General features: G+C 38.4%; 1 protein-coding gene and 1 pseudogene across 1 annotated transcript in view; one reads left to right on the top strand and one right to left on the bottom strand.

Annotated features, from left to right (window-relative positions):
• Nucleotides 1-24034, bottom strand: part of DOCK7 (dedicator of cytokinesis 7) — a 221984-nt gene that overhangs the window by 186042 nt on the left and 11908 nt on the right. The window contains 1 exon segment of the mRNA XM_047723748.1: nt 9663-9768. Coding sequence (XP_047579704.1) covers nt 9663-9768 — 106 coding nt within the window.
• Nucleotides 16449-17043, top strand: LOC125099137 (nicotinamide riboside kinase 1-like; annotated as a pseudogene).

The following is a 24034-nucleotide window of genomic DNA, read 5'->3' as shown; positions in this document are numbered from 1 at the left end:
GAGGGAGAAGCAGGCTCCCTGCCAAGCAAGGAGCCCGATGTGGGACTCGATCCCAGGACGCTGGGATCATGACCTGAGCCGAAGGAAGGTGCTTAACCAACTGAGCCACCCAGGCGTCCCAAGATACCCTACTTCTTATCTAACATGAGAAAAAATATTAAGCAAAACCGTGAAGAATTATATAACAAATAATTATATAACAAATTAAATAACAAATTATATAACAATGAAAATAAAATAAGAACACGTAATTTTTCAAGATGTTCAACTAGGTAAAAACACTGAGACTCACAGGTATGTGTTACAAAATAGAACATGTTGTAATCTATGATGCTTTGGATGAACAACCCCCAACAGGTAAAGCAACATTTTAAAGATAGTTAAGTAAAGTAAAAAGTGACTAGCAAATCATAAACACTCAAATGAGAGTCGTTATTATCATTATATGCTTTCTCATTCAAACTTCTCCCAAACCTTGTAAGTTAGAGAAAGTATATCAGTTCTATGACAAAGGGCATTTGTGCTCAAAGAACTCAAACAGGGGCGGCTGGGTGGCTCAGTGGGTTAAGCCGCTGTCTTTGGCTCGGGTCATGATCCTGGCATCCTGGGATCAAGCCCCACATCAGGCTCTTTGCTCAGCGGGGAGCCTGCTTCTCTCTCTCTGCCCGCCTCTCTGCCTACTTGAGATCTCTCTCTGTCAAAAAAATAAATAAAATCTTTAAAAAATAAATAAATTAATTAAAAATAAATAAATAAATAAAACTAACTCAACTCCTGAAAATGAAATAGCCACTAATGACAGTGTAAAATTTAAAAAGGGGTCATCAGGCTCTATAATTCATGGTTTTTCATTCATAAGCATTCCATCTTACCTATTCTCTTAAGTACATCATATACTATCATGCTGTATAGTTTATACCCCATATACTATCCCTGTTCCTTTTTTTTTAAAGATTTTATTTATTTATCTGACAGAGAGAGAGAGATCACAAGTAGGCAGAGAGGCAGTCAGAGAGAGAAAGGCGGAAGCGGGCTCCCCGCCGAGCAGAGAGCCTGATGCGGGGCTCGATCCCGGGACTCTGAGATCATGACCTGAGCCAAAGGCAGAGGCTTAACCCACTGAGCCACCCAGATACCCCCTATCCCTGTTCTTAATACAGGGAAAGAAGCAATTCAATAGGGAAATAGAATATTCTTCAACCACAATTACTGAAAAAACTTGGTATCTATACTGGGGGGGAATGAATCTCAATCCTTACATTGCAACATAATTTAAATTGAGATGGATCATGGACATAAATATAAATATACTAAAACCATAAAACTGCTAGATGAAAACATGGGGAAACATCTTCATGATTTGGGAGCAGGCAAAGGTTTCTTAGACACGACACGGAATTTTTAAGAGAAAAATCTGAGATATCCAAAGATAGTTAAAATGAATAGGCAAGTCACAGTAAGAGGAAATATTCACAAAACATATTCAACAAGGGACTGGTGTCTACGATATATAAAGAATAACAAGACAAACCACCCTCCCAAATCAGGGGTAAAGTTGACAAGGCATTCACAAAGGAAAACACAGGAATGGCCAGTCAGCACTCAAAAAAGTGTTCAATGTTTAAAGTCACTAGTACATACACATATTTTTCCCTATTCTCCCCACTAATTACAACTATAAATCCTGGACAGTCTATACAAAATAAACAACAGAAGACTAAAAGGTAGAGAAAAAGGCAAATCAGTAGGGACCTTGGGACTCAAGAAATGGTGTTATCAGTGGGTTAGCTAAAATTTCTTTTTGCCTTGTTTAGAGCTAGAAAGGCTCACAAACCAGAAACACCAAGACACATGGCATGGGGTGAGTCGGGGGAGGGAAACCCCAATAAAATCCTATTCTCCCCAGCCAAAGGACAAAGAAAGGGGCAGCACTGAGAAATAGAAGAGTTTTCTTTCTTCCTTCATTTCTTTCTTTCTTTTTCTTTCTTTCTTTCTTTCTTTCTTTCTTTCTTTCTTTCTCTTTCTTTCTTTCTTTCTTTCTAAAGATTATTATTTGACAGAGAGTGAGAGCGCACATGCTCACACAGCACTAGCAGGCGCAGAGGTAGAGGGAGAGGGAGAAGCAGGCTCCTCACTGAACGAGGAGCCCAACACGGGGCTCGATCCCAGGACCCCAGGTCCAAGACCCAAGCTGAAGGCAGATGTGTAACCGACCGAGCCACTCAGGCACCCCAGCAAAACAGAAAAGTTTTAGACAATAACCACTCTACTTCAGCCAAACACTGTATGAAAAACTGTGGACTCACCAATATCTATACAAGCAAGACCAAATGGAAAGCTAGACTTCACCCTCTCAAAGTTATAACAAGGCATCCAACACTCCCACCAAGCATGGATTCAAAGAAGTCAGAGTAGGGAACCAGGATTTTCATACCTACTAGGAGCTATGAGCCTCCCACCTTCACAGTGTCAATGGAGACCACGTAGGGGCATCTACTCATTCAGTAATAACAAGGTACTTCTTCCTCTTACTGTTGGGATAGCATATGAGGCGGTCTATATATAATACAATAAAGGGTAAAGGGACGGAAAGGTACATAAGATTTCTAGACTTCACTCAAATTGTTAAAATGTCAACACTAGTTTTGTGATGTTATGTAAATATAATACCTAAGCAACCACTAAAAAGGCTATGCAAAGATAAAACACTCAATCAGACTGCAGATAATCAAAATGGAAATCTAAAAAAATGCTCATATAACTCAGAGGGAAATTGGAAAAAGAAAACAGAAAAACAAAAAAACAGGGACACCTGGGTCGCTCAGTCAGTTAAGCATCTGCCTTCATCTCAGATCATGATCTCAGGGTCCTGGGATCAAGCCCCACATGGGCTCCCTACTTAGCAATGAGTTCACTTCTCCCTCTCCCTCTATGATCTCTCTCGCTCTCTCTCTCTCTCAAATAAATTAATTTAAAAAAAAAAAAAAAAAACAGAACAAAAAATAAAATGGCAGGGGCACCTGGGTGGCTCAGTGGGTTAAAGCCTCTGCCTTCGGCTCAGGTCATGATCCCAGGGTCCTGGGATCGAGCCCCACGTCGGGCTCTCTGCTCAGCAGGGAGCCTGCTTCCCTTCCTCTCTCTCTCTACCTGCCTCTCTGCCTACTTGTGATCTCTGTCAAATAAATAAATAAATAAAATTAAAAAATTAAAAAATAAAATAAATAAAATAAAATGGCAGACTAAAGCCCTAGCAAAATAATAATAATATTAAATGTAATTGTCTGCATACACCAATTAAAAGAGAACAGCAGAATGGTATAACCCACCTGTATGGTGTACAAAAAATTCACCTCAAATAAGACAATATAAGGAAGTTGAAAATAGAAGAATGGATAAAGATATACCATACATACATTAATCAAAAGAATTCTGAAGTGGCTATATTAAAATCAGACCTTCGGGGCCTGGATGGCTCAGTTGGTTAGGCAACTGCCTTCAGCTCAGGTCATGTTCCCAGAGTCCCAGGATCGAAGTCCCGCATCAGGCTCCCAGCTCCACAGGGAGTCTGCTTCTCCCTCTGACCTTCTCCCCTTTCATGCTCTCTCTCACTGTCTCTCTCTCAAATACATAAATAAAATCTTTAAAAAATTAAAAAATAAAATCAGACCTCAGAACAAAGTAAAGTATTAGATAAAAAGGGACATTACCTGATAATAACAGCTATAATCCAAAAAGAAGACTCAGGAATCTTTTTTCCCCCCTTAAGATAGATAGATAGATAGATAGATAGATAGATAGATAAATAGATAGATAGATTGATTTATTTGTTTGTTTGTTTATTTATTTATTTATTTATTTATTTATTTGACAGAGAGAGAGATAACAAGTAAGCAGAGAGGCAGGCAGAGGGGGGGGGGAAGCAGGCTCCCCGCTGAGCAGAGCCCGATGCGGGGCTCGATCCCAGGACTCTGGGATCACGACCTAAGCCGAAGGCAGAGGCTCAACCCACTGAGCCAACCAGGCGCCCTGGAGACACAGCAATCTTAAAGGTGTATGTACTAAATAGCTATAATTATGTGAAAAATTAAGAGAACTGAAAGGAAAAATAAGATATGATCTACAATTAAAACTGGAGACTTCAAAACCTCTCAACAACTGATAGGTAACTGGACAGAAAACCAATGAGGATATGGTAAAACTCAACAGCACCATCAACCAACAGGATTTCACTGACATTTATAAGACAGTCTGCCTAACAGCAACAGAATAAACACACTTTTCAAAAGCCCAAACAGCATATACCAAGACAGACCATATCCTCAGCCATAAAGCAAACCTCAACAATTGTAAAAGAACTGAAATCACAGTCTGTTCTTTGACTGTAATACAAACAAATTAAAAATTAGCAACAGAAAGATAACAGGACAATCTCCACTTAGAAAATGAATATACTTCCAAATAAGCCATGAATTGTAAAAGTCTGAAAAGTGTAATTTAAAAAATACGTTGAACTAAATGAAAATATAACAAAATTTGTGGGATGAAGGAAATGCAGATCAAAAACACAGATACTACTTCACACCCATTATGATGGCTATTATAAAAAAATGGAAAACAGCGGCACCTGGGTGGCTCAGTGGGTTAAGCCTCTGCCTTCGGCTCAGGTCATGATCCCAGGGTTCTGGGATCGAGCCCCGCATCGGGCTCTCTGCTCAGCGGGGAGCCTGCTTCCTCCCCTCTCTCTCTGCCTGCCTCTCTGCCTACTTGTGATCTGTTTGTCAAATAAATAAATAAAATCTTTGAAAAAAAAATGGAAAACAAGTTTAGGAGAGGATATAAGAAATCAGAAGCCTTTCAAATGTTCCCAAAATAATCATACCAAAAAACAGAATTCCATATGATCTAATTCCAAGTCTAGCTATTCCACCCAATAACTGCAAATGGGACTCAAACAGACACTTGTACACTCGTGTTTACAGCAATAATACACCAACAGCCAAAACATGGAAACAACATGTCCATCAACAGATGAATGGATCAACAAAATGTGGTATACACATACAATGGTATACTATTGAGTCTTAACATGGACAACCCTCTGAAGAAATGCTGAGTGAAATAAATCAGAGACAAAAAAACAAGTATTATATGACTACACTTTATAGGATATATAGAACAGACAAATTTATAGAATAGAAGAGAGGTTACTCGGGATTGGGAGGAAGGGGCAACTGAGAGTTATTGTTTAATGGGTCTACAGGGTTTCAGTTTCGGATAATGAAAAATTTCTGGAAATGGACAGTGGTGATGGATAGTGGGGGTGATAATTACATAATATTGTGAATACACTTAATGCCACTGAATTATACACTTAGAAATTGTTAAAATAATAAATTTTATGTTACATATATTTTACCACAATGTAGATAGATAGATAGACAGATTGAAGTCAACTTTTAAAAAAAAAATTTTAGGTCATGTTTCTTTGCCCAGATATTATTTCTAGGGCAGCATACCTTTCAGGATTCAAAGTGTCACAAATGAATATTCAATGGAAATAATGACAAAAGCTGGGAGTCCTTGTATATATCTAATTCAAAATTAATCTTTCCTCAAAGAATGACCTGCCATACATGAGTAAGTCTTAGGGAAGGAAAGGAAGCTGTGACACTTTCTTAAAAACACCAAAAAACGATCTTGTTTCCCAAATTCACACAGGTCACTGGCTTTCTAGAGGCAGTGTTAGCTAGACTTGGATCACAGAATCAAGTTTATTTCTGCTACAACTACCTCCCCTCCCTCTGATGCCCAACAGAGACAGCTGCTTGGGTTAGTCTTGGAATGTGGTGATGAGCTGATTATAACTATAAATTATTTTGCAAGACTCCAAGGAAAGATCCTGTATTTACTGACCCAAGGGAAGAGATTACAACATGATTTTCTAGAAGACTGTGGCTGGGGGACACCTGGGTGGCTCAGTCAGTTGAGCAGCTGCTTTCAGCTCAGATCATGATCCCAGGGTCCTGGGATCAAGTCCTACATAGGCTCCTTGCTTGCCAGGGAGCCTAGCTTCTCCCTCTGCTTGCGCTCTCTCTCTGACAAGAAAGTAAATAAAATATTTTGGAAAAAAAAAAAAGAAAGAGCATGGCTGGGCTGTAAGCAGGGTTAAAGGGTGATGAGAAGCAATAGTGAAGCACTACAGAACCTCTAACAGGCAACGGTACCACACTTTCTTCAACAATCATTGTGTTGGGATTTGGAGGACATATTTAGTGTTAAGATCTCTTTCAATCCTTTCTGGTGCACCATCAAAAGTTCTGGTATTTGACAGAGGTTGTTTTGGGCTGGGGATGGGAGGTTAACAGGTGACAGATGAAGAGTTTCTTTCTGAGGTGATGAAATGTTCTAATGACTGTGGGGATGGTTGCAGACATCTGTGAATACATTAAATCCACTGATTTGTAAATTAAATGGGTTAACTATTCGGTGTGTGATTCAAACTCCAATAAAGCTGTTAAAAAAAAGTTAAACCAGAATCTAACAGTTACAGGAAATATGAATGATAGAGAAATGAGTCTATAAGGAAGAAATTTCAAAAAAGTTGAACCAGAATCCTAGTCAGCCACAGGGAATGAAGGAGATAGAGAAACAAATCTACAAGGAAGCAAACATAAAATCCAAAAACATGGGCAATTCTAGAAGGCAACTAATTCAATTTTCTCAATAAGCTCAATGGCATAAAAACAAATTTAGAAGTTGGGGGAGGAAGAAACTAGTTGTTTTTATTTTTGTTTTAGCACAAGTGAGCTAAAACCAAATGCTATGTGTGGATTTTATGTGGAACTCCATTTGAATAAAACTATAAAAAGATATTTATGAGATAATCAAGGAAATTTAGCAGGTACGGGATATTAGATGATACCAAAGAATTACTGTTAATTTTGGTTAAGTGTGATAACAGCGTTGTTGTTAAGTAAGAAAATATCAATGGTTATACTTGTCTTTCTATTTCTATGTATGTTTAAAGATTCCCAAAAGTTAAAAATACTTTATCAAAGAGAATACAAGAAGAAGACAAATTGATGTCAGCAAGCTCTGACAATCCTTTGAAGGAACTGTGTTGCAAAGAAGAGCAAAGAAATACAGAAGGCTGGGACAGGTAGAAAAGTAGGGCAAAACAGAAGGATTTTTTAAAATGGGAGAAATAACAGCATGTCTGTACACTGATGGGAATGACTAGGTAAATAGGGAGGAAAGGTGATAAAGGAGAAGGGAGAATTACTAAAGGGGTGCATTTCAATAATTGAGTCAAGTAGGGACTGACTCATCCCTCCGCTTGTCCACGAGTGGTTCACCTAGAGTCACAGGTGTACGGGTAGACTACATGGGTACAGATGACAACTGGTGAATACACATGGTGGCAGGAGTATGTGGACGTTCTTTTCTGACTTGCTTCAATTTTCACAAGTACAATATGAAGCCAAATTATCTGAGGAGTAAAAATGGGAAAAAGCGATTAGGGCTTAGAGTAGGAGGCACGAAAAAAGCACACTGTAACAGTGGGGAAATGAATGAACTGGGAAAACATACTATCTGCCTGGAAATGTTAAAGCCTTCATGAGTGAATGCTCATAAATTGAGGAAGACCATTCATTAGGATTATGTTTTTCTCCAGACACTCAGCTGCCCAAGTGCAGGTATGAACTAAGCGGAGAGCTGGATTTTGAACAGCACTGAGGTTTGCCAGTGAAATGAAAAGTTAAGGAATTCAAGGTTACATGCAAGAGAGTCATTACAATGATCATCAAATAATTTAAGTTTGGTAAGAAGAGAAAAGAAAACATGAAAGTGTGAGGAGCAGGAAAAAGTCAATAGGACCATGGGATTCTAGGTTTTGGGGATGAAGGACAGTTGGAGTCGGATACCAGAATAAGACGGGCACCTGGCTGGCTCAATCAGGGAGCGTGAGACTGACTCTCGATCTCAGGGTCATGAGTTCAAGCCCCACACTGGGTGTGGAGCCTACTTAAAAATAAAAACAAATTTTAAGAAGGATACCAGAACAAGAGAGCAAGAAAGGTAAGAAGCAATAGCCAGAGAGTAAGAAACATAAAACTGAGATTACAGAGGGGTCACGATTATTTATAATGGCCAAATCTAGGGCATGACTACAGAAGTGAGTGGCTGAGGTGTAACACAGGACATAGAATATCAGTATAAAAAAGGAGTTCAAGACTCTGAGAGGGTATTAAAAGGATCACCTCCATGTACATTAAAATCACCTACAAATGCATATATTCTAAAACTTCTCCAATCAATGTGTTACTGTTGTTAAATGTAAACTCCATCTTTAAAATTTTTAATAATGCAAACATTATAAACATGTTATCACAAGCTAATCAAACTATTATGTTCTGGCATACAATGTATTTTAATAACTGGTATCCTTTCTTACCTAAATGAAAAAAGTGTTAATACGTAACTCTACCCAAGTCACTCCTTTTTTTTTTTTTTTAAGATTTTATTTATTTATTTGACAGACAGTGGTTGATCACAAGTAGGCAGAGAGGCAGGCAGAGAGAGAGAGGGGGAAGCAGGCTCCCTGCTGAGCAGATGCAGGGCTCCATCCCAGGCCCCTGAGATCATGACCTAAGCTGAAGGCAGAGATTTAACCCACTGAACCACCCAGGTACCCCTACCCAAGTCGCTCTTAATTACTTTTTTAGTTTTTGACAAATGGATGTATATTTCTAATTCATATTCTTACTATAACTAGTAAGTACCAGTTTTTTATCAAAATTGATTATCCTGGAGCACCTGTGTGGCTTGATTTCTGCACAGCTCATGACCTTAGGGTCAAGAGACCAAGCCCCTGCAGGAGCTAGCTTAGGATTTTCTCTCTCCCTCTCCCTCTTCCTCTCCTCCACCCACTCCCCCAACCGACACTCCCCATCCGCTCAAGCTTTCTCTCTAAAAATTAATTATCCTCACATGCCAGTTTCCTTATTAAGAACACATATGCTTATGATTCTGACATAGTAACTGGTTAAGGCAATGATTCACTACCTGTATATTCCCTTCTATAAAAGGGGACAGATCGGGGCGCCTGGGTGGCTCAGTGGGTTAAGCCGCTGCCTTCGGCTCAGGTCATGATCTCAGAGTCCTGGGATCGAGCCCCGCATCGGGCTCTCTGCTCGGCGGGGAGCCTGCTTCCTCCTCTCTCTCTGCCTGCCTCTCTGCCTGCTTATGACCTCTCTGTCAAATAAATAAATAAAATCTTAAAAAAAAAAAAAGGGGGGGGGGACAGATAATACTACAAATCTATGTAATTATTTAGTATTTCCTTCAGTACATATTCCCAGAATAGATTCCTAAATTTTCCTGTAATGAATCACGTTGGATCCAGGGAGTCTTCACTATAAAATTCCAGAGTTGATAAATCCTGAAGGTAGAGTTTCAGAGTTGACTAGGAAATCAACACCTGTATTACACCTCCTAACCCTATTACCCAACTCAAATTTCAGGAAAGAGAAGGGTGGCAACAAATAACATTATGAGACTAGTGACAGAACCCAATCCACTGGCTCGTCTTTGCCCTATTTTTTCATGGCCTCATCAGTAACGTGCCAGTTAACATCCCATATTTTAAATATGTTACTTACTGTGGTATGATGGGATATACTGCCAACAACGTTGAGGTTTTTGAGCAGTTGAGGAGAACCACTGTATTGTCCAGAGATCTGCTTCCTGACTTCAGCAGCCACAGTTCTATAACAAAAAAAATAAATATTTTACTTAAAAAGAAAACAACCACGTTTAAAATGGAGGCAAACTAAGTATATTAAATATTCATTTAAAAACCAACAAAAGGGGAGCCTGGGTGGCTCAGTGGGTTAAGCCGCTGCCTTCGGCTCAGGTCATGATCCCAGGTCCTGGGTTCGAGCCCCACATCGGGCTTTCTGCTCAGCAGGGAGCCTGCTTCCTCCTCTCTCTCTGCCTGCCTCTCTGCTTACTTGTGATTTCTCTCTGTCAAATAAATAAATAAAATCTTAAAAAAAATAAATAAATAAAAAATAAAAAAATAAAAATAAAAACCAACAAAATAGCAGGGTGCCTGGGTGGCTCAGTGGGTTAAAGCCTCTGCTTTCAGCTCAGGTCATGATCCCAGGGTCCTGGAATCGAGTCCCACATTGAGCTCTCTGCTCAGCAGGGAGCCTGCTTCCTTTCCTCTCTCTCTGCCTGCCTCTCTGCCTACCTGTGATCTCTGTCTGTCAAATAAATAAATAAAATCTTTTTTAAAAATTAAAAAAATAAAAACCAACAAAATCTCAAGAGTATCAACAGGGCCATAAGTTCATAAAATAGTTCGGTAAATACTGCCTATAATACAGTAGAACATCTTCTGCTGATGTCACAAAAGTGACAGCCAACTTACAGAAGGCTTTTTTTGTATCTGGCATTTCAGGAAACATACTTTGGCTTTCAACACAGCAGGAAGCTATAATAAGACATACACACACACACATACATATGTATAGATACATATGTACATATATATTAAAATGTACATATCTTAAGGATATAAAATTCTAAAATATTTATAAACAAAGAATTAGGAGGAAAAAAAACTCCTCCTTCCTTTCGAATATCACTAGCTCCTCATTCATGCCCCAGAAAACTATCTCTTAATTTTACTTAACTAGTAGAAATCATCCTTAATACTCTGGCATTAATGGCTTTCCATAATCTGACCCTAATCACCTTTCCAGCCTTGCATGTCCTTTCCCAAATTCTTGTGAGTGAATATAAATTCCTTCCCACAAAGATATTTCTCTCCTATACTCACAAATTCAATTCTTAACTAGTTTTAGGCCAAAACTCAAATACCAAGACATGTATACAAACACCTTAGCTCATCCCAACTAAAAATAATACCACCCTTCATTAAAACTCTTAGAGCATTTATAATCTAATGCATTTTCCTCCTTCCTAGTTATTTTTCCACATTTTATGTAGCTCTATATAAACAAGAGGCAGTAGTTTCATTCATCAATGTTTTTCCTAAAATACTGAACATGCAACACTCAAAACAGGTGACTGGTTATGAAATATACAGTATTACTGAAGTATAAATGAAGTAAGACACAAAAGCATTACCACAATACAACAGATTAAGTTTATTTCAATTAGGAAAAGTTTCATCACTTCAAGCTAACCCTTGGGGGCATACTAGTATTTCAAATTTATTTACATAGCATTTCTAAAACAAAAATATTGTAGAAATTCAAATGACTTCATACCTCATCAATATCCATATTCCTTATATTTCACAAAACTATAAAACAAAATATTCAGGGGCGCCTGGGTGGCTCAGTGGGTTAAAGCCGCTGCCTTCGGCTCAGGTCATGATCCCAGGGTCCTGGGATCGAGCCCCACATTGGGCTCTCTGCTCAGCGGGGAGCCTGCTTCCCTTCCTCTCTCTCTCTGCCTGCCTCTCTGCCTACTTGTGATCTCTGTCTGTCAAATAAATAAATAAAATCTTTAAAAAAAAACAAAAACAAAACAAAAAAAATATTCAATGAGTTCTAAATCCTGTAACTGATAACTTCCTCACATTAGTATCACTTTTATTAAATAGAAATTATAATTCAAAAAAAAAAGAAATTACAACTCAAGAACACAAAATAAACACCACCATCCACAGATTTTGTGCATTTCTTTTTCTGTAGTCAATACCTAACCTCTACACTATGATCACTGACTGTCCACTTCCTTATTTTATAAAACTAGCCTTCTGGGGTTTTTTACTCTTTTCCAAAAACTAAACCCTACTTTCTCCTATCATTCTACTGCAAATAAATTAAAATAGGTCTAATGACCTAGTTTCTGGGACAGCCTTGCTAACACAGTAGTGTTAGCAAGCCAGAGTCTGAATTCAGAGCCCTAAACATCTTGGTCCTCATCCAAATCTCCAGCTGAATTTCTGAACAATCTCATTTTCCAAAAATTATCCAGATTTGTGATACAATCTTTTCCCCCACCTTCTCTTCCAGACCTCCTTTCATTTTTCATGTTCAACCATTCCACACATATTTACTGAGCCATATTTTTTGAAGTAAGTCTCAAGATACTGATTTAGCTCAGCTTTTTTTAATGGGTGCTTTTAGGTACTTTAGACCATTTCTGTGTTTTTTTTGTTTGTTTGTTTGTTTGTTTGTTTTTAAGATTTTTATTTATTTATTTGACAGAGAGAAATCACAAGTAGGCAGAGAGAGAGAGGAGGAAGCAGGCTCCCTGCTGAGCAGAAAGCCCGATGCGGGGCTCGAACCCAGGACCTGGGATCATGACCTGAGCCGAAGGCAGCGGCTTAACCCACTGAGCCACCCAGGCGCCCCCCATTTCTGTGTTTTATAAAAAGCTAACCTGTTATTCATAATTACTAAAACCTAGAAGTTTATCCTTCAACAGGTAAATGCATATACAAATGAGGTACATCCATACAACGCATTATTATTCAGCAATAAAGAGAAATAAGTTATTAAGCCACAAAAGATATGGAGGAACCTTAAAAGAATACTCCAAGTGAAAGAAGCCATTCTGAAAATCCTGTGTATGATTCCAACTATACGACATTTTGGAAAAGGCAAACCTATAAAACCAATTAAAAAAAAAAAAACAGGGTTGCCAGGGTTAGAGTGGGGAGGAAAAGGAAGGGATAAGTAAGTAGTGTAGAGGGAATCTTTAGGGCAATGAGTTACTCTGTATGATTCTATACTGGTAAGCAGATGTCCTCATGCATCTGTCAAAACCAACAGAATGTACAACACAAAAGTAAACCCACTGTAGTCCATGGACTGCCATTAACAATAATATATCCATATTGGCTCATCAATTATAAAATGTACCACACTAATGCAGGACATTAATAATAAGGGAGGGGCACCTGGGTGGCTCAGTGGGTTAAAGCCTCTGCCTTCGGCTCAGGTCATGATCTCAGGGTCCTGGGATCAAGCCCCACATCGGGCTCTCTGCTCAGTGGGGAGTCTGCTTGCCCCTCTCTCTCTGCCTGCCTCTCTGCCTACTTGTGATCTCTGTCAAATAAATAAATAAAATCTTAAAAAAAAAAAATAAGGGAAACTTGCTGGAGAAGCATATAAGGGAAATCTCTGTACTTTCCGCCAGATGTGAAAAGACAAGAAAGTTCATTTCAGTTTGGGATTCCCCTTAGGCCTTTTATGCATTTTCTGTTTTTTTGTGTGTGTGGTTTTTTTTTTTTAAGATTTTACTTATATATTTGAGACAGAGAAGGAGCGGGCAGGACCAGAGGGAGAGAGAGAAGCAGATTCTGCACTGAGCAGATTCTGCACTGAGCACATTCCCAATGTGGGACTTGATCCTGGGACTCCAGGATCACAGCCTGAGCCGAAGTCAGACACTTAATGAACTGAGCCACCCAGGGGCCCCTCCCCGTGGGCCTTTTAATGAAGCCTATATACTGTGTGTTCTTTATTGTGTTTAAAGGCCTTAAAATCTCCTGATCCTTTTGTCAAGACTTAGATGAGACTATGAAAAAGCTTTTCACAAAGAGATGTAGAATAAATATTCTAGACTATGTCTATGTCTCTTTATGTGTCTCTTCCTCAGTGCTACTCAACTCAGTCTACCAACCTCTGCATTATTTCATTGTTTCTGGGGCTAAACCATGAGTTATCAGAATTTCATCAAATTCAAGATGTCATTAATTATTAAGACCTGCCATTACTTCATGTACAGCTAATAAAGAAAAACCTTGCCAATTAACCACCATAACATCAATTAATTGGAACACATATCCTGATTTCAGAAGATGTTAAGCAGTGAAACTTAAAATAAATGAAATATGATTACCTCAAAAAGAGATGATCTTTTCTTGACTAACAAAGACATACAACAAAAGATTATCCCCATGCTACAAATATTTGTCTTATTTCTACATTACATAATTTCCCAAAAAAAGAAAATTAGTAATAATTTAAAAATAAAAATCATTTCGGGCGCCTGGGTGGCTCAGTGGGTTAAAGCCTCAGCCTTCCGCTCAGGTCATGATCTCAGGGTCCTGGGATCGAGCTCCACATCGGGCTCTCTGCTCAGCAGGGAGCCTGCTTCCTCCTCTCTCCGCCTGCCTCTCTGCCTACTTGTGATCTCTGTCTGTCAAATAAATAAATAAAATCTTTAAAAAATAACTAAATAAAAAATAAAAAGCATTTCTAAAATGGGCTATAACAGCAATAAAAATGAATAAAAATGAAACAAAGGATGTATTTACACTGAGAAGATGTATGAGAAGATTTCATGGAATGGTAGTGAGGAAATTTTCCCAAATGAAAAATAATATCTCTTAACCATACTATGGTCCAAAGTATGCAAGACAAAAAATATGACGAATATAATATGTTCCTGGTATTAGTTAAAATTCTTTACTAGACAATGGTCCTTCCTTACTCATGGGGAATAGTTCCAAAACCCCCATGCACGTCTGAAACTGCAGATTGTACCTAACCCTATCTATATCCTTTTTCCTGTATGTACATACCTACCACAAAGTTTAATTTGCAAATGAGGCAAAGTAAGAGATTAACAACAATAACAGAGCCATTATAACACTATACTGTAACAAAAGTTAGTGAGTGTGGTCCCTCAAAATACCTTATTATACTGTATTCACTCTTTTTCTTGTGATGATAGAAGATGATAAATGTCTATGTAATGAGATGAAGTAAGGGGCATTAGTCTACTACTGAGAAGAGAGATGCCGAATCCGCAGGACGAGGATCATCTGTTCCCTGACTGAGGCTCATCTCAGAAAGTGAAACTGTGGATAACGAGGACCACTGTACACTGCCTTTTCCCATGTAATTTTTCCTACTCCAGGGCACCTGGGTGTTTCAGACGGTTAAGCATCTGGTTTCAGCTGATGTCATAATCCCAGGGTCCTGGGATGGAGCCTTGCATTTAGCTCCCTGCTCAGCAGAGAGTCTGCTTCTCCTTCCTCTACCCCTCCCCACCACTTGTGCTCTCTCTCACTCTCTCTCTCTCTCTCTCTCTCAAATAAATAAAACCTAAAAATAACAATATAATAATAATTTTCCCTACTCCTAATGATAGCTCTATAGTAGGGAAATACAGGGAAGTCTTTTTTACATCTAATAACCTATTAATATTAACTGCAGGGGCACCTGGGTGGCTCAGTCAGTTGGGAGTCTGCCTTCGGCCCAGGTCATGATCTCAGGGTCCTGGGATCAAGCCCCACATCAGGATCGCTGCTCAGTGGGGAGTCTGCTTCTCCTTCAACCTCTGCCACTCCCCTTGCTTGTGCATGTGCTCATGTGCTCTCTATCAAATATAAATAAAATCTTTTAAAAAATATATTAACCGCAAAGTGGAAAGGGTAGGTCAAAAATTCCATAGTTACTTATGCTCCTAAATTATAAGAGAATACCTTCTTCCGCTCCCTAAAGAATATGACTGAATACTTGACCTATTTGTCTCCTTACCAACTCTCACCATTTCTACAAGCTCCCCCCCACCCCCCATCCCCCTGCCTTATGTCAATATGCATTACAATTTTCACAAAAGAATACACTAAGGCCATTCACCACAGGACATTGGAAATAGCCAACAAAGGACTCACATCCTGAGGGAAATTCTATTCTATTTAATTTTTCCTCTACCCTCCTCCCACTTTCAGATGCCCCATCTAACCCATGATATCCAGAAAGACCAATCTGGGCCTCTCACATCTCTACTCATTCTTCATGGGACCAGAAGTAAAACCTTAGTAAAGGTGAGTAAGGAGAGGGGAGCCTCATAGACCCTACCACTCTTGATGTTGGGGTCCTGAGTTCAAGCCCCACGTAGAGCTTACTTAAAAAATAAAATAACTAATAAATAAATAAATAAATGTTAATTTAAAAGATCAGTAAGGAGAGTTCAGACAAAACTGAAGAGTGTGAGCTTCTACTAGAAAGTCATTAAGAGTAGCTGCAATGTACTATGTCAAATAAGAAAATAAGATCTCTTGGAACTGTAACTGTTTATATATAAAATAGAAGTCAGGGAAGAAGTGAAGGGTAAGAGGATATACCATGGACTATACCAGGTAAGAGAATATATCAAAGACAAGGCAAAAAAGGGCTGGCTAAAAATCCCCAAAGGAAAAAGGAAAAGAACAACTGATCAGTGCTATGACTACCCAAGCCCAAGACTGGTGACTGACGGGCTGAATCACAGTTCTACCCTGTGTCTAGCTGGCATTAAAGATAAAGAGAAGCAAAACAAAGAAAACAAGAGATTAGAAAATAATAGATTAGAGGTGTGGAAGGAGGGACTATGGGCTTCTGCCACTTTGCTTGGGAGGACTCGAACTGACACCTGGAAACTGCAGGAAAACATGATTTTCAAAGCTAATCATGAAAACATTTGTCATTGGAGTTAGTACTGTGACAAATGGCAGGAAGACAACATGGCTAAGAATTTGCAGAACTACCTTCCAAACTGCAGCATCATATCTCAGGATGATTTTTTTAAGCCAGAGTATGAGAGAGAGACAAATACAGATGGATTTCTGCAGTATGATGTGCTTAAAGCACTCAACATGGAAAAAATGATACCCACCATTTCCTGCTGGACAAAAAGCCCAAGACACTCACTGTTACCAACAGACTGTGGAAATGCTAAGAAATTCCCATATTAATCATCAAAGGCTTCCTTCTCTTTAACTATAAGCCCCTCGAGACTCTATAGAACAGAGCTACTTTCTGACCATTCTATACGAAGAATATAAAAGGAGGAGGAGTATAAAGCTCTACGAGCCTCCAGACCCCCAGCGTACTTTGATGGCCACATGTAGTTCATGTATCTTAAGCACAGAGAAGAAATGGAGACATAAGGTGGGAAACTGTTTACCGAGACAGAACAAAACCTGAAGAGGACCTCTTCTCACAAGTATATGAAGATCGAATACAAGAACTAGTAAAGCAAAAGCGTTTGCAAATAACAACATAAAAATGGAGTGCCCTCAATCCTTTCTGGGATGAATACGGAAAATCAAAGGAGTATATTTAAGAACCTTAACCAAGATACAGCATGGAATTTGGTATGATGGCAGCTGTTGGTTCCTTTGTGTTATCACACATGGTTTCCCCAATATGTGAAACAGTAAAGAGTTATCCATGCCAACAGATGGGAATTTACCTTGATAAGGTGTTCTCACGCAAAGGAGTGCAGATATATGGCATAGCTCACAAACAATGAGTCAATTCCTCTAGACTAACAATGGTCAACCTTTTCTGAGTAGGACCCAGAGGACAATGTAAGGCTTACATTACAATACAGGATATATGTAACCTATTGTGTTTTTATGTATGTGTCTGTGTATATGTAGGTATATATGTGTGTGTGATGTGTGTGTATACATACACACATCAAATATCACAAAGTAGTCACCTTAGATATAAAGCCCGGTCATATTTTTCTACTTGTAATTTTTAAAAAATATTCATTACCATCTAATACAGATGATTACCTCCTGCAAATAAAGGCTTTACTAGGAGTAGTAGTGACATTGAATAAATCAATAATTTACCAGGAAAAACAATCTATTAAAGAAATGCAACATTGTGTCACCTACTAAGTACCATACTAAGTATGCCTAAAATGTTTACCCTGAATTGAATCAAACTGTACATCTACAGAGAACACTAGAACAAGCTGGTACCAAAGGAAGCAATCAGATAAAAACCAGAAGGCAGGTCATTATGCACCGTAAGTCTCTTCAGCAAATCAGTGTCATGGATAAATAAATAAATAAAGACAGTGGGCTAAGTTTTAGCATTTAAAAAAAAAAACTTCAGACCAAAAAAAGTACAGTCTATTTAAGAGAAGGGGAAAAAGAAAAAATCTTAAGAGATATAACTAACTGTAATGAATGGTTCCTAATTAGATCCTGATTTGAACAAACCAGCTACAAAAGACGTTTCTGGGGATAATGAGAAACCTGAACATGGACAGGTATTACATTATTAAGAATGATTGTTTTTTTTTTTTAATGTGTGAGAACAGTATTACAGTAATGCAGGAAATGTCCTTATATCTTAGAGATGCAAATGATGTCAGTAATTTAGCTTTAAACTCTTCAGCTATTATTACTCTACCTAAATGTACAAAACTAGCAAACTAATTATGGAGTACAGATGAGGTAAGTACTCTCCACAAAGTGTATCATGTCCTCCAGAATGCCCTGCCTGATTATGTGTTCTGTTCCACTCAGGTTAGCTACGCCTCCCCTGTGCTTTCAAAGTACTCATGTGTATCCATATACACTCAAGGAAACGGAGTTACCAGGGGGCTCATTTAGACAGGCAGCAGACTGGCCAGACTGCTTTTCACCATAAACTAAGAACCTGGACTTGCTGACACGGAGTCTGATTACAGCAGCAGGAAAGTCCAATGTTTATAAACGTTCTCTTTGATATAAGCACATAAATTGCAAAGCAGGTTCTTCTGGAATACTAACACAACCCTCAAATATGAAAGCATGGTGGAAGAAAAAAAGGAACAGTGAAGGATCAAGAACTTGGCTCTCAGGTCTGGCACATTCTCACACTTCAGAGGTATCTTTGCAACCTCCTTGAGGAATTAGGGAGAACAAGGAAACTTTACTTCTGGAGTATGCTAATGCTGGCTCCTGTTTTGTATAAATGTCTCAAGACAGGTTAATTTCTGCCATTAAAGAAAATGTATATTCTTTAACTCAATCTGGTGGCACTTTTCTGTCAAAAACTATCTGTTATGAGGGCGCCTGGGTGGCTCAGTTGGTTAAGCAACTGCCTTCGGCTCAGGTCATGATCCCAGAGGCCCCGGATCAAGTCCCACCTCGGGGTCTCAGGTTCATCGGAGTCGGCTTCGCCCTCTGATCTTTTCCCGTCTCATGCTCTCTCTCTCTCTCTCTCTCTCTCTCAAATAAATAAATGAAATCTAAAAAAAAAAAAAATCTCATTGTGATAACCAAACAGTATTATAGACATAGCATCTATCAAATTGTTTTGAAATCTACTTACCTATCTCCTTGAAAGAAACCAAGCAATAAAAGGGGGGACTTCATTTACCTTTGTACCCTCTACCAGAATGCCTGGCACATCCTGAGTACTTTAATAAATGTTTTCGAAGCTGAAGTGAAAAAATGGGAATAGAGAAAAAAATCATAATTCTCCCCCCACCCCGGCCCCGGAAAGTAGTTCAGAAAGAATGCTAGAATGGAACAACTGATGTGAGCTTCTTATGGACAGGACCTGCATCCCATTAATCTTTACATCCTCAGTATCTGAGACAATGGAGAGAGAGAAAGGGAGAAATGCAGACACAGATACGAGAATGCAGAGAGAGAAAAGGAGATAGGGCAGAAGGATGAATTTAGAGACTACTCAATATATAAATCTTCCAAATGTCTTTTGTAAGTACAGTTGTTTCTAATTGATTGGGAAAAGCCAAGGAAGTATCCCTTTTTATCTATTACTGTCAGATAGGTAAATATTTGCTGAGGGGAAAAATTTGAATCCACAGAAGAATTCTAAATACATAACCATTTCTATAAGAGCCTTGCTGACATCATCATCCCATTTATTAAGTGAAACACGGAAACACAATGCTCCCCTTCTACAAGAAACTCCTTTGAAACAAGATATATGATATGTTTACTTATCTCAAAGCAGTCTGTTATTTAACCTACCTGCAAAGGGCTGGTTCCAGAACTATGTTCAAACTCTACAATTATGTAAATAAAGTTATTACAAGTAGCAGAGAAATAAGATTTTCCAACATAGAGGAAAGACAAAGAAAATAAATCTTTAAAGGAAGAGATCTTTTTTTGTTTTTTTAAAGTAGATTTCACACTCAATGTGGGGCTTGAACTCACAACCCTGAGATCAAGAGTCACATTCTCTACTTACTGAGCCAGCCAGGTGTCCCAGGAAGACATCTTTCAAAAAGTAAACAAAAGGAGGATCCCAGGGTCCTGGGATGGAGCCCTGCATCAAGCCCTGCCATCGGGCTCTCTGCTCAGCAGGGAGCCTGCTTCCTCCACTCTCTCTGCCTGCTGCTCTGCCTACTGGTGACCTCTGTCTCTGTGAAATAAATAAATAACATCTTAAAAAAAAAAAAGTAAACAAAAGGAATATATACCTGGCATTAAAAAACTCAAACCTCGGGCGCCTGGGTGGCTCAGTTGGTTGGGCGACTGCTTTCGGCTCAGGTCATGATCCTGGAGTGCCTGGATCGAGCCCCGCATCGGGCTCCCAGCTCCATGGGGAGTCTGCTTCTCTCTCTGACCTTCTCCTCGCTCATACTCTTTCTCACTGTCTCTCTCTCAAATAAATAAATAAAATATTAAAAAAAAAAAAAAACTCAAACCTCACAAAGAGGTAAAAACAAGAAATACATCTCTCTACCATCACCTATCCCCAATCCTATTTCCTAAATGTAACCACTTAATATTTTATCAGGTATCCTTCAAGAAAAATGTGTCTACTTTTTAATATTCATATGTGACATCATACAATAAAAAAAAACTTTTCTTGATACCTTACATTATAGACTTAATATATCTTGGGAATCATTCCATATGAGCACATAAAATTAATAATTCTCTAGCAATATTTATCAAGCATTTACAACTAATGTGCCAGATACTGTATAATGTGTTAGATTTGTTATACCCCATTTAATCCTCAGAAAAACTCTGTGAAGTAGGCATTATATTAGAATCTTTAAGTATCAAGAGGTTAAGTTCAGATAACTAATAAGGAATAGAGCCAAGATCTGAACATAGAGCCCCCACTCTTAAAAAGTGCTCTCCAGCTTTCAATCTGCTACAGAGTTTAGAACATGGGTGAACCAGAACATATTTAACCAGCAGTCTCTATTAGTAGACATTTAGGCTGTTTCTAGATTTGTAAAGATTATGACTGGAATGCAAGCTCCAAGAGAGATTTTTGTCTAAATCTAGAATTATGAATGGTCTTTATTTTTTCTTTTGGGCCTTCAGTATTCCAAATTTTCTGCAGCACCATATATTATGTTACAGTCAGAAAAAAACAGATATTTTTAGATAAACTTCAAAAATAAAGTAAGTTTTCCAAGCTTATGAGTAATAGAGAGACAGAGTTTGAATTCAGATCCATAAAACTCCTAAGGCCTCTTTCCTTAGAAGCAAGTTTCCAAAGGTATATGATTCTAGCTACAGTTCATATTAATGAGTTCTCTGTTCTTGAAAACCTAGCCTATGAGGTCAACTAAAAATTCTCAGTGAAAATGTCTAGTGTATACACTAACATATTAATAGGAACACTGTAATTACAACCACCACCACTGTTATGATCTGTTTCCTATCTTTCCGGGATGGCTAAATAAAACTTTCTTCTGAGTCCCTGTCACTTGTCAGTTAGCTTGTGTTAAATTCTTTAAGAATTCAGGTTCACAATGGGCCTGAAGCCACTAAAGGCCTAAGAAACAAAAACACAGAGAGGATGATTTGTGAAACCAAAGAACAGAAACAGTCTTTCCATATAATACACTTAACATTTAAGACATAATCCCTTTTTGGGAAGGATAAAGAAAAAAAGATGTCGATGACTCATGTATCCCATCTGACACAATTCTGGAATAACATTTTAGTCAAAGATTTAGAAAGCTGTATGAAAGAGACGTGGATGACTCCATCACTCTGATCTAAAGCATCCTACCATATCTCAATTTCCTCAACAAAAACATGGTAATAACATTGTTCCCAGTTCATGGAACATATTAACTTAAATCTACAGAAAAAAAGAATTTAAAAATTTAGCATTTGGAAAAATTAAAACTGATCTGAAATTGCCAACCAAAATGAAAACTGGGAGGGGGAGAAAACCTCTTACTGTAAAAAGTCAATCTTCCCAAAAGGAGATAAATTTATCTTCAATTCCACCCTACTTCATAAAAAAAATCGCCAGAATCTCCCACAAACATACAAATTATATCTTGTATATACAATTAGTTGCTAAGTCCTGTTCATTCTAACTCTCATATACTTCTCAAATCTTTGTCTTCTCCTTCCCTTTACCACAACATCTGCCTACAAACAGCATCATACTTAAGGGTGAAAGTCTGAATGCTTTTCTCCTTAGATTGGGGAGAAAGCAAGAATGTCTGCTCTTACTATTCAACACTGTACTAAAGGTTCTAGCTAGTGCACCAGGAGAAGGAAGGAAGGAAAGAAATGGAAACCCAGGGGTGCCTGGGTGGCTCAGTGGGTTAAAGCCTCTGCCATGGCTCAGGTCACGATCCCAGGGTCCTGGGATCGAGCCCCGCATTGGGCACTCTGCTCACTGGGGAGCCTGCTTCTCCTCTCTCTCTCTGCCTACTTGTGATCTCTGTTGTCAAATAAATAAATAATTTAAAAATCTTTAAAAAATTTTAAAAATTAAAAAAAAAAAAAAGAAATGGAAACAAATTAAGGGCATTCAGATGGAAAAGGAAGAAATAAAACTCCTTACTCACAGACAACATGATCCTGTAAGCAGAAAAACCTAAGGAAACCACAAAAAAACTACTAGAACTAGGGGCGCCTGGGTGGCTCAGTGGGTTAAGCCGCTGCCTTCGGCTCAGGTCATGATCTCAGGGTCCTGGGATCGAGCCCCGCATCGGGCTCTCTGCTCAGCAGGGAGCCTGCTTCCTCCTCTCTCTCTGCCTGCCTCTCTGCCTGCTTGTGATCTCTGTCTGTCAAATAAATAAATAAATAAAATCTTTAAAAAAAAAAAAAACTACTAGAACTAGTAAGTTCAGCAAAGGCAGAGGATAGAAGTTCAAAATCAACTGTATCTCTATATACTAGCAACGAAATATCAAAAATAATTTTTCAATTCCACCATGATAACATCAGAAACAATACTTAGAAACAGATTTAACAAAAGAAGTACAAGACTGGGGCGCCTGGATGGCTCAGTCAGTTAAGTGTCTGCCTCTAGCTCAGGTCACGATCCTGGTGTCCTGGGATCAAGCCCTGCATCAGGCTCCCTGCCCAGCGGAAAGCCTGCTTCACCCTCTCCCATTCCTCCTGCTTGTGTTCCCTCTCTTGCTGTCTCTCTTTCTGCCAAATAAATAAATAAAATCTTAAAAAAAAAAAAAAAGATATGGTATTAGTGTTAAGAATAGACACAGAGTTCAATGAAACAGAATTCAGTATCAAAAACTAAAGACATTTATGGTCACCTGATTTTTGAAGATACCAAGACAATTCTACCAGACAAGAATAGTCTCTGCAACAAAGAATGTTGCAATAGAACAGTCACATGCAAAGATGAATGTAAAGACTTTTTTTATTTTTAAGTAACCTCTACACCCAACGTAGGGCTTGAACTCACAACCCCAAGGTCAAAAGTTGCACGCTCCACTGACTGAGTCAGCCAGGCGCCCCGTGAAAAATGAATTTAGATCTTCATCTCACATTATGCACAAAAATCAATGCAAATGGATCATTAACCTAAAGTAAGAGCCAAACTATAAAAACTTCAGAAGAAAACAGAGAAGGAAATCTTGACCATGAATTAAGCAGTCTTAAAGAATAAAAACAAACTCATGATATACAAAAGAAAAAAAAAAAAAAAAGATGTACTGGACTTCATCAAAATTTAAAATCTCTGTGATTCAAACTTCACCATTAAGAAAATGAAGAAACAAAGCAGACAGGGAGAAAATATTTGTAATTCATATATCTAAAAAAAGACTTGTGTTCTGAACATATAAAAAAAACTCCTACAATTCAAAAACAAGATAAATAACCCAATTTAAAAATGAGCGAAGGATAGGAATAGAAATTTTACCAAAGAAGATATGTGAATGGCCAATATGCACAAGAAAAACCATCACAAATCATTAGAGAAATGCAAATCAAAACCAAAATGAAATGCCACTTCACACTCATTAGAATGCCTACAGTCAAAAAGAAAACAATTAACAAGTA

This window comes from Lutra lutra, chromosome 4, assembly GCF_902655055.1.
Source record: "Lutra lutra chromosome 4, mLutLut1.2, whole genome shotgun sequence".
Classification (NCBI taxonomy): Eukaryota; Metazoa; Chordata; class Mammalia; order Carnivora; family Mustelidae; genus Lutra; species Lutra lutra.
Note: the sequence above shows the minus strand (reverse complement) of the source record. Positions and strands in the feature narration are given on the sequence as shown.